The sequence below is a fragment of the Falco peregrinus genome, chromosome 8 (genome assembly GCF_023634155.1).
Source record: "Falco peregrinus isolate bFalPer1 chromosome 8, bFalPer1.pri, whole genome shotgun sequence".
NCBI lineage: Eukaryota > Metazoa > Chordata > Aves > Falconiformes > Falconidae > Falco > Falco peregrinus.
Window position 1 is genome coordinate 62485417 of NC_073728.1, and position 13689 is coordinate 62499105.

A 13689-nucleotide genomic window follows, 5' to 3' on the forward strand; every position below is an offset into this window, starting at 1 on the left:
CTGGGTGGATGGGTTCCTGCATGACGCTGTGGGCATCACACCTGCAGCGTGGGGCTCCGTGGAGCAGCCAGGGGTTCATCACTGGGGTGCCTGGAGAGCTGCGAGCAATAACACAGCCAGGTAATAAAATCCTTAGTTTGCAATAAACCAATCCTTTGCCTTTTCATTTAAGAGAGAAACATAAGGCCATGGTAGCTTAAAGGCAGATTTCCTTTCCTTCTTCCCCCCCACCCCCCAGAAGACCCATCTCAGATTGATGGTCTTAGCACTGTCTTCACTGTGCACCGTGATTTCCCCGATTAATCACTTTGGTAATGAATTGAATGAAGTATGTCTATTAAATACCTCATTTTCCTTCAGCAGCTCAGGCACTTGTCCATTTTACAGACGAAAAAATGAAAGTGCCAGGAAACGCCAACAAGGCAACAGAAAGGAGCCGCTGGCCAGCCATTCCTTGTGCCCAACTGCCCGCCCAGACGCAGCAGCTGCATGCAGATGGGTCCCACTCACGGGGGGTCCCCGGCACCCAGCCCCAGCACCCAGCTCCAGCGTTTGCTGGAACAAGGGAAGACCCCTGCCCATGGCTGCCCAGCACAAGCGGGAGCGGTGGATCCCCTCAAGCGACAGGTTTGTACAAGCAGCATCTGACCACCAGGTAATTGTGACACTTTTTTGGATTTCACAGCTCGCTTTTGCCCCCGTGAACAGCAAATTAACAGCATATTCCCCCCTCCCCCCGCCTGTTACACCGGCTCCTGGTGCAAGAGGCTGCTCCTCCCAACCTCCCAGCTCGTAATCAGGCTCTTCCTCTGTGATTTGCCCCAAGTCTGTAAAATAAGACTTAAATCTCCACGAGAAATGGTGGTTGCCTTGAATTACAGAAACTTTCAGGCACAGGGGACTTTGTGAGCACCTTCTGGCTTGGGCTCTCCCCTCCACCTGTGACAAACATCCCCAGCTCTGCTCACCCAGGGCTCGCTGAGCTCTGGCAATGGAAATGTAGATGGCAGCACAGTGGAAATTCAGAAATTTGTTATTCACAGGCAGACAGCAGCTGCATCAGCAGGGCCAGCCCAGCTCTGCATCCCCATGCACAGCGCTACATCCCCTGGGATGCTTCAACGGGCCATCAGGTCCAAGGGTAAGTTTGCTCGGTGTGACCCTGCTCACTGCACCGACACAGAGGTACACAGAAAACACTGCTTTATTGACTGCTTTTGCCAACACATTGAGGAATGCAAAGGGGTTTTTCCATAAGCAATGGGCCATGGTCCCAATGTGTATTAAAGCATACACTGTATCTAAACAGGATGAAAATAATGGCAGACAGAGCTATTCCAAGGCAACACAAATAGCATGCATAATACAGTCTCACACAGAACAAGTTTGATAACATTATATTGCTTTAAGGATTAACTAACATGGAAAATGTACAAAAAGGAGAAATAGGTTTTTGCATTAATGAAAAATACATTTTTTTCTCTACAAAGGAATTTCTAATACAAGAAAATAAATATTGCAACATAAGCCAAAAATAATTTAAAATTGCTCTTTTCAATATATTTTCAATATTTCTCTTTTGTATTAACAAATGGCACATCACGTTCTTTGAAACAAAGAAAACAGAAGGGTTTCTCCTCCTGCGACATTCATATCGTTTCCTGTAACTGATGTGAAGTGAGTCTGTTTTGTGTGTGGAATGGTGCAAACTGTGGGGGGCTTTCTTTAAAGAACAACCAAACCTCACACCCTGCCCTGCAGCAGCATCTTCCCGCTGGCAGCTGCTCCCACATCCCGCTCCCACCTCCAGGCCGTTCTGCACCTCGCCCTGGGGCAAGCTCCATCAGGCAGCACGGATCCAATCCCCATCAAATAGGTGCAAGCAAACAAGCAAAAAAAAAAAAAAATTAAAATGAAGAAAAAATTTTACAAGTGGGTGTGGGGAAAATGGGTATGTGGAATTGGGGCTGTCCTTGGGAACGCCCCGCAGCCACTGGGGCTGGGGCTGATGTTGGGGCCGTGCTCCACAATCAGAGCAGGATGCTATTTGCATCCCCTTCTCAACCACTGCTGCTTCTCCAAGGAAACGGGTGCTCTTACAGTGCAAATGGCGATTCCTGCAGTTTATACATCTTAAAAGACAACATTACCTTACTAAAATAAACCCTTTTAATTTTTTTTTCTTTCTATTAATTTCAAAATACATTTACAGTAACATCAAAAATACTTTCCTTGTGCGCTTTCTCTTCTGAACGCCAGGCTGCCCTGCTCCAGGGTGGTGGTGAGGACGCCCCGGGCAGGGGATGCACCAGGGCGGCCGCAGCCACCCCGCTGTGGTCCAGCACTTGCTCAGCCCCATGGCTCATGAGGGCTCCTTTTCTCCTGTCTATCCCCCCCACCCCATTCTTCTCCCCAGGCTTGAGGTGCCCCACCAGCCCCCTTGAGCTTTCCTCACCTAAACGCCGTCTCCTGACGGCAAAATCCGGTGCCTGATGTTTCGGAAGTGTTTCAGACTGTTTTATTGCCTGGTGCTGGTGGCACCGGGTTGGTTGTTCTTTAAAGTCTCCCCCTTTTTGCTTTCCTGTACTGAGAAGACAAGTAGTGCAGAAGCTGATGAATGGAGCTGTGTACAGTGAAATTTGTGGATTGCTTTTTTATTTTTTAACCATAATTGAGTGAAGCACACGGAAGCAAGATTCATTAAAAGGCAGCATATTGATTATTGTTATGACTCTTATACTAGGATACTGTAGCTAAAGCTAGCAAGCCTGATAAGATAAACTAAGTCCTATTTACTGTATTTAACATTATCTGAACATACTGAGCCTTAATTAATGAGCAGATTTTCATTTCCAACCTCAATGGATTATGCTAATTTGTAACAAAGGTGGTTCCCGTTTTGTTGATTTTCTGGTTTTTTTCTCTTTTTTTTTTTTTTCTTTTTTTTTTTCCAGCTAATAACTTGTGTAACCTTTTTTCCGTCTGAGGAAGATTTCTCCCCAGGCATGGTCAGTCTCAGCCAGGTTACTGTTGGCCTTAGCGAGGGCTGGGTGCAGGCGCTCAGCATCCGACCCGAACCCCCGCCGCTCGCCATGCCTGGGATGAGCTAGGCTGTCATCGCTTAGCTTTGCTGCAATTTTATCAATAATAAGGACTTTGGAAGGCTGATAAAGATGATCTACTCTAAAACATCAATCGAAGGAGTCTCAGAGTCTCAAAAGAAAGCTCACAGTGAAATGAGCAAAAAGCATTGGAAATCAAAACGGCAGGATGCGGTCTCGGAGCAGCAGCATCCCTCGGAGCAAGCTTGGAACCTAACGCCGCAGCAGTGTGTTATGAGTGTGTCTTTAGTCCTTTGTTGCTAAATAACTTCCGATTCTTTTCATACTGACTAGTTTCCGGTTTCTGGCTGTGCTGCTTGACTGTCAAAATATTCTTTGGCATCCACAAAATTGTTTGACTGATTGGTTTGACAATTGCAAGGGTTTTTTTGTTTAGTGATGGGTTTAACCGGTTGCAGAAGTGTCCCAGGTTTGGGTTGCTTTTTTTTTTAGTTTTTTTTTTTAAACATTTTTTATTTTTAAAAAACAACAACAACAAAAGTTTCAGTGAATTCCTTTTTTTTTTTTTTTTTTTTTTTTGTTCCCTGAGCTCACACTGGGGTCACTCCAATAAAACACGTAGCACGACTTAACTGTGACCTTTGAAGCCAAAACCGAAGTAATGGTGCAATTAAGTGCAAACATGGAAATTCGCCTGACTTGTAGGTAACATGGGCTTTTAAACAACATTTAAGGCTTATTGGGGACGTTTTATGCATTAAATTATTGTAATATTTATAATGTCAGCTTCTGTGAATCACCCTCCCACAACGAGTCAACAGCTTGTAACAAGGATTTAAGGAATAATAATAAAAAAAAAAAAAAAAAAAGTGATGGGGAGGAATAAATTCACCATTTCCCTTGTAGCGTTTAGTAGGAAAACAAAATGGTGAAGGCAAGCGTTTCCATTTCCCCTTGGTGACAGTACGTTTGGCCTCGGGGCGAAGTGTTTCGTTGTGCAAAGGGGATTTCAAACAGTGGGACCACGGCAGCTGTTAGAGAGAAGCATGGGCAGAAAAAACTCGCTCAACCTCCCGGGTTAAACCACCCCCGACTCCCCACGCTGTTTTTAAAGGATGCTTCTCTCCCCCACCCTGCCCCACATTTCCATTTTCCAGCTTGCTAAAAGCTGACCAATTCACCTGAGTAAATCGCTTCAGTTTTTCTAGCAACCTCAACGGGGCCGACCCGCGGGGCAGCGACGGGGAGAAATTCTGCATCCTGGCCCCTGGACGGATCCCGACCAGATGGAAAGGTGAGGGGAAAAATAACAACCGAGGTTTGGGTTTTTTTCTTTTTTTCTAAAAATAGAAATGTAACATTGCTCTCTTCCACCCCAAGCGCTTTCCTCCAACAAGCTTTTTGTGCTTTAGTCATTATTTATTTTAGTATCATTTAATTTGCTTCCTCGTATCCGCGCACAAGGCGGGTACCTCCCCTCCCGCAGCCGGCCGCTACCGTACCCTGCGCTTGCTCCCTGCTCCGGGGGCAACCGTCCCGGGCAGAAATCTGCCCCTCGTTAAATAATGCCCATTAATTAAACTGTCATCCCTGCAGAAAGCACGGGTACCGGCACCCTCGGCATCGGTCCTGCCGGGTGCCGGCTTGTGTTCCCGGGAAGTGGGATCTGGCAGGGAGCCGGGGAGGGACCACACTGTCACGGTCATTGATGTCGATGAAGCTGAAGCTGTATCTCAGGCGTATAGAGAAGAGAAAGACAACAGTGCTGAATTTCCAACTATATACACATATTAAAAATCCCCCTTCCTACAATACCAGGCAGAAATTGGACATGGCAGTTGTAACTGGGTTGAGGCCTCATCGAGCTGGCGTGGTCGGGGAGGAGTTAGGATGCCAAGATGCTCATCCTGACGATGTCCTCACCGGCTGCATCCAGCTGGCCCCGCTGCGCCCTGCCGCTGCGGGACTCCCCGTCTGAGTCGCTCATCTCTGCGTCGGAGAAGTAGCCGTCCGTCTCGGCGTCGAAACGACGCAAGGGAGCTCCGCCAGCGCCGTCGGGCTTGGGGGGCTGCAACCTCCGAGTCCCTCGGCTCTCCTTTGGTAATTTGAACCGCACGATGGTTTTGGGGCTACCTACGGAGTCAGGCACTTTGGCCGCGGGGCTGAGCTCCGGCTGAGCGCAGCGCGGCGTCTCCTCCTCCTCCTCCTTGCTGATGCAGCCCCTCGCCCCGGTGGGGGGGTGAGGCTCGCCGGCTTTCGGGACACAGCCCTTTTTGGCCGCCTTTTTTGCCTCGCCCGTCCCTTTGCGGTCAGTGGGAAGCTTCACCGCCCCTTTCTCCGACTTGCTCGGTCTGGAATCTGGAGTGAAGGGCTTGGTGGCACCATCCGACAAGTTGCTGGCGTTGTTAGTCCAGGGCTCCGAGCTCTCCGGGTGGCTCCCAGCCACGGCGGGGGGGCTGCTCCGGGGCAGCTTTTTCTTAGTGTTCGTTCTTGTTTTGCTTTTCACTTTCTTTGTGGCCTCACTCTGCTTGAACGGGGATCGGAGGGAATGGTCCATCATGAAGCTCAGCAAGGTCTCCTCATCCTGGAGGAGCTCCTCGGAGAGGCCGGGGGTGCTGTCCTCGTGGTGGGCGTTGTTGAGGGACCACTCGCTCATCGCCATGTTCTCAGCAGTGATCTGGACCGACTGCGCCAACCAGCTGTTGAAGAAGGTCCCATCAATGGGGAAGGACGTTGACAAGCCTGGAAAAAAGAGAAAGGGGCAGATTGCCTCAGGAGCCAGGAACAGCCATACTGCCCTCGACACCTCCACCAACTTCACCAGAACTCCCCAGCACCGGAGAAATACTCAAAAGGTCAAATGTAACCACATCAGGAAACAGAAGGGGGTTTGCTCCAGCACTAATGCTGAATTTGGAGTTCACAGAGGTCACAACACAGCTAGGGTGGTCCCCCACATCCAACACTCCACAAACCTCCCCAAATCTGAACTGAGCATCCTTCTGCAGTGAAGATGCCAAGGCTCAACCCATGCCGAGGTTGAAAATGCATTCCCATGCAAAGGCAGCAGGCAAACAGTTCGGGTGTAAGCCTACAAATGTGGTGACTGCTACCAGAGCGGGACTTGGACCCAGGTAACGGGTTCCCCGGGGAGCAGCTGCCATGGGCCACCACCGAGCCAGGTGGCAGTGGGGTGATGGGACTGGGGCCAAGCCTGCATGCGAAGGCAAGGAGGGGGGGAGGCAGCTCTGAAAACATCTCCTTACCGGAGAGGTGTGAAAACGGAGGAAGAGGAGCAGAGATGACGGGCTGGAACGGGAAAAGCTGGAAAACTTCCTAAGAATTATCTCTGAGAGCAAGAGCGAGCATTGTGGGCTGGGCTGGGTCTAATTAGCAACTGAGAAGGCGCACACTCACACAAGCACACGCGGTTTTAATCCCCATAACAGAAACCCACGGGTTCAACATTAGAGCTTGTTTTACGGATGAAGGAAAGATTAGGTTTGGTTTTTTATTTCAGGTAAGAGCTTTCTTTTTAAAGCGGTCAGTCTAGCAACAGAAGAGGGAAAGAGCAGCGGCACAGGCACGGTGACTCACACCTGCAATGTTTGCCAGCCTCACTGACAGCTTTGCATCACCCTCCCCCGTGAGGAGTGATATGGGAGGTGACCCTGCACCCCCACACTGTGTGGATGAGTGACCACAGCAGGGGTGACAAACAGAACACCATGCGCAATGCCAGGGCTGCTCAAGGGCAGCACTGGGGAGGTTGGTCAGGTCAGATGCCCCCTCGAAGGTGACACTGTCAAGGTGGCAGTACTGCACCTTCTGGCAGGTCACCATGGTCCTTTTGGAGAAGACAGCCCCTGCCCTGGCACCAGCCCAGTGCCGGGGAGGAGAAGCAGGAGCAGGGATAAGCTCAGGGCACCGCGTGGTACCCAGGTGCCAAACAGCCCAAGGTCTCGCTGGCAAGGGCGCTGCCAGGCTCACCTTCCCCCAGCCCTCCTCAGGTGGCTGCAGCCCCAAGCGATGCTTCAAGCCCTGAACAAAACACAGGTTACAAAACCCTGGCAAAGCTTTGGGTCGGCTGCCTGGTTTCCCAGGCTCGCAGCAGTGCTGCCTGTCTCGGAGATACCCCAGCCCTCCATCATCTGATGGAATCTGTCCCAGAAAATCCAAAGTCCCTTTAGCAGAGAACAGCGCAGAGACAAGATGAGCACAAAAGCCCTGTTTCCAAAGGGGCTCCTGCTTAAGCCCAATGGCTTTGAGATGAACAAAAAGCAGCAGAGTCGGGGCAGGCAATGGGCAAAGCAGAGCAAGGCAGGGTGGCCCAGACCTCCCACAGAAATTCTCTGTACCCCCGGCAGGGTTTTATAGCACCCTCAGGCTGTCCAAGAGCCCCACGGGACCCACAGGGCAGCTGAGCATGTGTGGGCTCATCACGTCCTGCCCAGCATGCTGGCAGAGGTGACAGTGCTGGAGGAAGACAAACAAAAACCCAATTACGTCCCAAAAACATACACAGCTGTCAAAGATCTTGTCAAAAAAGATCTTTTTGTTCTGTTTTTTCCCTTCCCTCCCAGTGCTGTGGGCTGCTGAGCAGTGGTAGGTTGCAGCTGATGGAGAAGAGCCAGAGGTGGGTGAAGCATCCCCACAGCCAGGCTGCATCTCCTCACCCCCCGAACAAATTCAAGAGACCGGCCACGCTTTGTGCCTGTCCCCGGGTGCTCCCGGACCGCTGGCACCACCAGCATGACCACACAGCCCCAAACACTATATGCCATGGAAATGCACAGCCCATGTGCTGTACCGGCCATCAGCACACAGCGCAGAAGATACGGGAGGTCAGCCCTACTGCAGGTGGGTAAGTCTGATTTTATCACCGGAATGTGAAATCACGCTTCAGCAGCACATCACAGGTTTTGTAACACATTCTCCCAATCCGGGCACAAGCCCTGGGGGCTGGGGAGGGGATTTTACACCCCCTGCCCTGCTGGGGACCATGTCTCTGATGTGGTCTCTCCCACAGGACCCTGGTAATTCAGGCTGATGCCTGCAAAGGAGAAGGAAGAGGCTCCCACGGGTGTAACTAACTCCACCGTGTATGCGCAGGAGGGATCAGGGCTGGGACTCCCCAAAACAGGGAGCCTCCAGCAGCACGGGTCAGCTCTGCGCCCATAAAATCAGACTTACCCAGTTGTCCCAATACAGTTTCGTTGACTGATTTCCTTTTCTCTTTCTTCTCAGGACTACTTTTTCTACCATCTCTTCCTTTCCTTCTCGGGTCACTTTTCTTACCCTTTGTCTTCTTCCCAGTTTGTTCTGGCATTTTTTAGAAAAAAAGGAAAACTCCGTGTGAGACGAGGCATCAGGGATGCTGTGGTGAGCAAGTTCCCCTGGGACACACCCGTGGACTGGGGACCGGGACCAAACCTGCAAACAGCTCCAAGCCAAAGGGAAAACAGCGGCCGCTTTTTGGCCAGTTGTGGGCTAAGATCTCTGTACGTTAAGAAAATCTGAATCCTGTAGGTTATATAAAAAAGAGGTTTGGGCCTCGGACACGAACGTGGCGTGGCTGCAGGAGCAGTCCCGCTGGAGGCAGGGGACTTGCTGGAAACTCTCAGCCACTGACGTGTCCTCCTGGACCAGGGCTCTGGGGCGAGGACCTATGGGAGCAACCCCGAACCGCTTGGGCACTTCCAGGAGACATAGGGACCACCAAACCCAGTGATGTGTCACCCGTCACTGACACCAGCATCTCCCAGAGGGATTCAGCTGCAAAGCCAGTCTGACAGCAATGGCACTGGCAGTGTTTTAAAACAGACCTTGATTTGCTTAAACCTTTCGGCGACAGTAACTGCTCGAATCCATACAGTGGGGGGGTGAAAAAAACCACCCAAAGCTATAAAACTTAAGCAGTGTGTTGAACATAAGAAAATGGAGTAGGAAAGATGAGTGGCACTGCCTATGGAAAGCCAGGGATATAACTCTTAGCTATGTAGACATCCAGCTAAAAATCAATATATCCTAAATGGCTTTGAACTTGGACTGGATTTATTCCCCTTGGGTAAACAGGACAAACACCCTGTAAAAGTATGACTTACATTGCTAAGCAAAGTACTTAAACAGTTTTTACTTACTCCATTAGGTCATTCTCCCACAGAAGTCCATGCTCAATCTCCTATTAATTTTCAGAGGGGGAAGGATACTGCCCTTAAACCCCAGTGTGGGTGGTTGATGGAAGTGGAGATGAGAGATGCAGTTTTTCAGTCTGGCCCATAGGTTGAACCTGCACAAGCTGTGCAGCTATCAGAGCGATGATTTGAAGAAATAAATCAGTTTGTTGTGTCGGCCAGCAGCAGACCTGCAAACTGCCACAGCAGAGAGGCCGTGGACTGGAGGGGTCAGAGGGAGCAACCTCTGCTCTCCCCTGGCTGTGGCAGTGGAAATGTACTGGGTGAGCGGGGCAGGGAATTCACATTGCACCTGCCTGAGTCTGGATTAACAGAGGATTTATAGCCCTGGGGTTGCCCAGCCAGGAACCTCTCCTGACCAAAGGACTCATTGAAAGAAACAAAAGCAAAAGCAAAATTGGTATTTGCTACGTTCCTGCCAAATAACTGGAGAAAGGCAGACACATTTTTCACTTCGCTTACAAAATAAAAATCTAACTTTGTTTAGACAGCACAATGGGGCTAAAGAGAAACCCGAGCAGTACTTTTTGAAGAGGAACCTGTCAAAATAGTAGCTGTGTTTCAAAGCCAGACAGTGTTTACTTTCCACTCCATGCAAGAAAAATACAGGGGAGAGAGGTGGGTTCATTTTACACGGGCAGTTCTCACTAATTTTATTAAAAATCTCCTGCTTAAATGATCATTTGTCAGCAGGAAAAATAAATCCCTCCAGTTCTGAGTTTTATGTGGGAGCCATTCCAAAAAAATGGTGCCAAACCCATCTTTGAAATAACCCCAACAGATTTCAGTCCATGACTACCGTAACAGCAGTTAAAAACTGGCCCCATCCAGGCAAAATACTGCACTTGGTCCTTCTTTATCCAAGAAACCCCAGGTATGCAGAGCAGCCCGGCTGGGAGCTGTGCAGAGAGGGTGCTACAGGAACCGTCCCCCCACTTTCAAACCAGCCAGCACTCTATAATGATGGGAAAGGCAGCAGGGAGCTGGGTGCTGAGTATCTTTAGCTCTAAGCATCATCAGTTGGCAGGGAGGAGGCTTAGCAAACGTGTGGGTGTTGGGAGCACTTGGGAGCATCGGGGTCTGTAACGGTGTGGTCGGGGTGGGACCAGGATGACAGCTAGGGGCTGAAGCAGAAAATAAACACAACACTGCTTTCCACGGCTCTGCCATGCACTGCCATGCACAGGCACGGCTGTGAAAGCTGGAGCCTGAGCCCTCCTCTGATCCCGCTTATCCCAGCCGCCCCCCCGGGCAGTGCTGCCGGTGGCCCCAGTGCCGGCGCTTGCCGTCGGGTAGCACTGGGAGCTCAGCGTCAGGACCATGTGCTGCACCGGGGAGCACGTACGTACTGATGCTGTGCTCTTGCCTGCGCTATGGCTGTCACAGCTAACCTGAACACCCTCTCTCCCCACGTTTGGGATCGCAATTTATGGCTTGATGCTACATCCCGGCAAGGGAACTCCTCCCGAGCTCAGGAGACCCTGTGCACCGATGGTGAAAGGCACTCGGGTCCCTAAAGTGCCCTGGCACTGGAAGGACCCAGATGATCAAACCACCGGGAGATCCCAGGATCAAATTCCCACAGCCGGTCCCTTTCCCTGGCAGCAGCAACTTGTGGGAGCCAGGTCCCAGCGGCAGCAGCCGCTGCTTAGGCTCAATCAAAAAGCCCGTCCTGGGAGAGATGACCAGCTCAGCTCCATCAGTTCAGAGCAGAAAACAAACCGGCAAACGCCAGCCATCTGGGGCAGGAGTGAAGAACTTTGCACCAAAACATATGAATCCCCCCCCAGCCTGCAGAGCAACTGCCACCTGGGCTGCCCTGTCACCGCGGCTGCTCTGGTCGCTCACCTCCAGGCAGAACCAACAGCAGGTACGGGCAGTCAGGGCAGCCACGCTCCCCCTGCCCCGAGCACACCCACAACGATTCCAGGAAGGGCGATTGCACCGCGCTGAGCCGGCGGTGCAGACAGCCCCGAAACGTGCCTGGCAGAGCCCCCCCCACAGCTCCTCGCCAGTCAGCACCCCACCCCACCCCACCGGAGGGTCCCAGCTCACCCCTCCCAGCCCACCGCGGGAGGAGCTGCCGGCTCCCACCCCATCGCTGCGTTAGAGGGTCGGGCACGCACTGGAGCTGGGGCTCCCCAGGGTGTTTTGGGGAACGCAGGTCCCCAAGGGCATCTCCACCCGTCTAACAGCCTGTCTGCAATGGAGGTGAGCTCAGCAAGCCTTCCTGGCCAAATACCCTGTGACCCCCAAGAGCTCCAAACGCTACACTGGGTTCGCCCAGCTGAACTGGAGCATCACAAGGCTCCCTGGATCCCCTCAAACCCACTGAGCCCAGCAGCAACAGCGCACGGCAGCTGCCTTCAGGATCTGAGTTTCTTGTTCATCTTTTATCCACCTGCTATTCCCGAGCTGGACCTGCTGCCCCACCACCCTCCCACTGCTGGGAGCACCAGCCGGCACGAATTCCCCGGGTGCCAGGGAATGGCTCTTGGGATACGCGACGTGGGGTCTCTGGCTGGGGGGAACAGCTGGGAACACCATTCTGTGTGTGTCCAGGCTGGTGACCCCTATCACTGGTTCAGCGAGGACATACGGAGCAGCACACAGTGTCACTAATCTGTGTCACAGGGAGCAAGGACCCACATCTCCCCAGAGCACACCCTGGGGTCCCGGCCACCCCTGCCCACGCTGCCGCCTGCCTCTGGCCATCGAGAGGAATTTGCACAGGCTCCAGGTCACAAACATCTCAACGTACACATTTCTCAGCCTCCAAAACTTCAGTCAAAGGAAACCTTTGTCTAGGAAAGCTCAGCCCAGACGGTTTCTGAAGAAACCTCAACCGTGTGATGGCTTCAAACACAACTCCAGAGCCACAAACACAACAACCATTGGGAAATCCTGCCAAAGCACCAGATGCTGCTGCTGGAAAAACAGTTCTGCAGCCATGGGGTTTGCTCTGCCCTGTCACCAAAGGGAAAGGAAGAGGGAGGAGGAGCTGTGGGCTCCGGCACCACTTGTGCAAAAGGAAAAAAAAAAATAGGACAGAAGGAAAGCAACTTTATTTCAGCTCCTTGATAAAAGCTGCCAGAGGCTTTGCATGCAGTAGAGTGATGTTCTCCACTAACAGGTATCCGGAGCTGAAAACTGCAGCTGACCAGAGCAAAAGGAGCTTGTCTCTAGGAGCAACAGACATCCCACCAACAGCTTAACCTTGGGTTCTTGACAGAGCCAAAGGCATCTGCAAAGAGTCCAAAGTGGGCGCTGCTGCCCCGTGCCAGGGAGCCAGCTGCTGTGCATCAGCCCCAGCCTCAGCAGCCCTGTGCCCAGGATTTGCCATCTCCTCCCAAACAGCTCCATCTCCGGGAAATTCGCCAAAACACTGCCTTAGCATCACCACCTAACCAAACGCTGGGTCCTTCCAAGTGATTCCCAGGGAGAGGAGGATCGAGAGGGATCTGTGGGAACAAGGAGCTCCGACACTCCGCTCACCCAGGGTATGGCTTTATCGTGTGCTTCTGAACGAAACTGGAGATGGGCAAAGAGTCAACATACGAACTGTGCTTAAATAACAGCGCAGGGGGGACAGCTCTGGTTTCCCGGGGTGGGGATCTGAGGCTTGGGCACCAGTTTTGGGCTTCAGGATGGCAGGGACGGCATCTGTGAGAACAAGCTCTGGTAAGTGGTACTGACCTGGGTAAAGGTCTTTCTCAATAAGCTTCATCTGGAGATGGAAGATCTGCTCCTGCAGTTTACAAATGGTGTGTTTCATTTTCTCCCGTCTCGTCACCATGTAACAGAGATTTCTAACCTACAGAAACACAAGAAACAGCATCTGGTTTAGGCAGGGTCAAAGCAGGTCTCCTCACGCTGCGTCACTGCTTCTGCCGCCCAGGGAAATCCCTGCTTCCCCGGATTCAGTCCTCTTCATCTCACCATCATCTGTGCCACACCAAAACTCCTACCAGGGCTCTTTAGATGCGCCAGGACTAGAGATGGGGGTTCTTGAGCCAAACTGCGTAACATGTATCTGGGAAAAACCGTGCAGTGCATAATTCAAAGCCTGAATCTCACTGTTCTGGCTCTGACAGCCGGGACCCATGGGGGGTAAGGAAGGCTGGCCGGCTTCTCCAGCCCGTGCACTGGTCATGCAGATGCTGTAAGGAATCTCAGGATCTCCAGAGATGTGGCTCCACTCACCCCAGCAGCACATCTCTCTTGTAGCACCAAGTGCTCCTGCCAAGCCCTGCAGACCTGGGTGCCAGGGGCACCCACCCCAAAGCAGAGCAGCTGCCTTGGAGACCCCAGCCAAGGCTCCACCAGCCTCTGCCCTGGCACGAGGGACAGCTCAGCTACCAGTGTTACCAGTGCCTGGGGCAGCAGCGAGCTGATATGTTGTGCCCAGGGGGCTGGGGCAGCCCCAGGTCCAA

At 52.0% G+C, this 13689-nt stretch overlaps 1 protein-coding gene across 4 annotated transcripts in view; it reads right to left on the reverse strand.

Moving 5' to 3' along the window:
- Positions 1 to 1186: 1186 nt before the first annotated feature.
- JADE2 (jade family PHD finger 2) overlaps positions 1187 to 13689 on the reverse strand; it is an 84036-nt gene continuing 71533 nt past the window's right edge. For 3 of the 4 annotated variants that reach the window (XM_055811705.1, XM_055811706.1, XM_005242758.4), the window contains 3 exons: positions 12953 to 13070; positions 8256 to 8384; positions 1187 to 5804 (listed from right to left, as the gene is read on the reverse strand). In XM_055811705.1, coding sequence (XP_055667680.1) covers positions 4948 to 5804; positions 8256 to 8384; positions 12953 to 13070 — 1104 coding nt within the window. In that variant the 3' untranslated portion in view covers positions 1187 to 4947. The remainder of the gene's footprint in view (positions 5805 to 8255; positions 8385 to 12952; positions 13071 to 13689) is intronic. The other variant, XM_013303513.3, reaches the window with a different exon arrangement.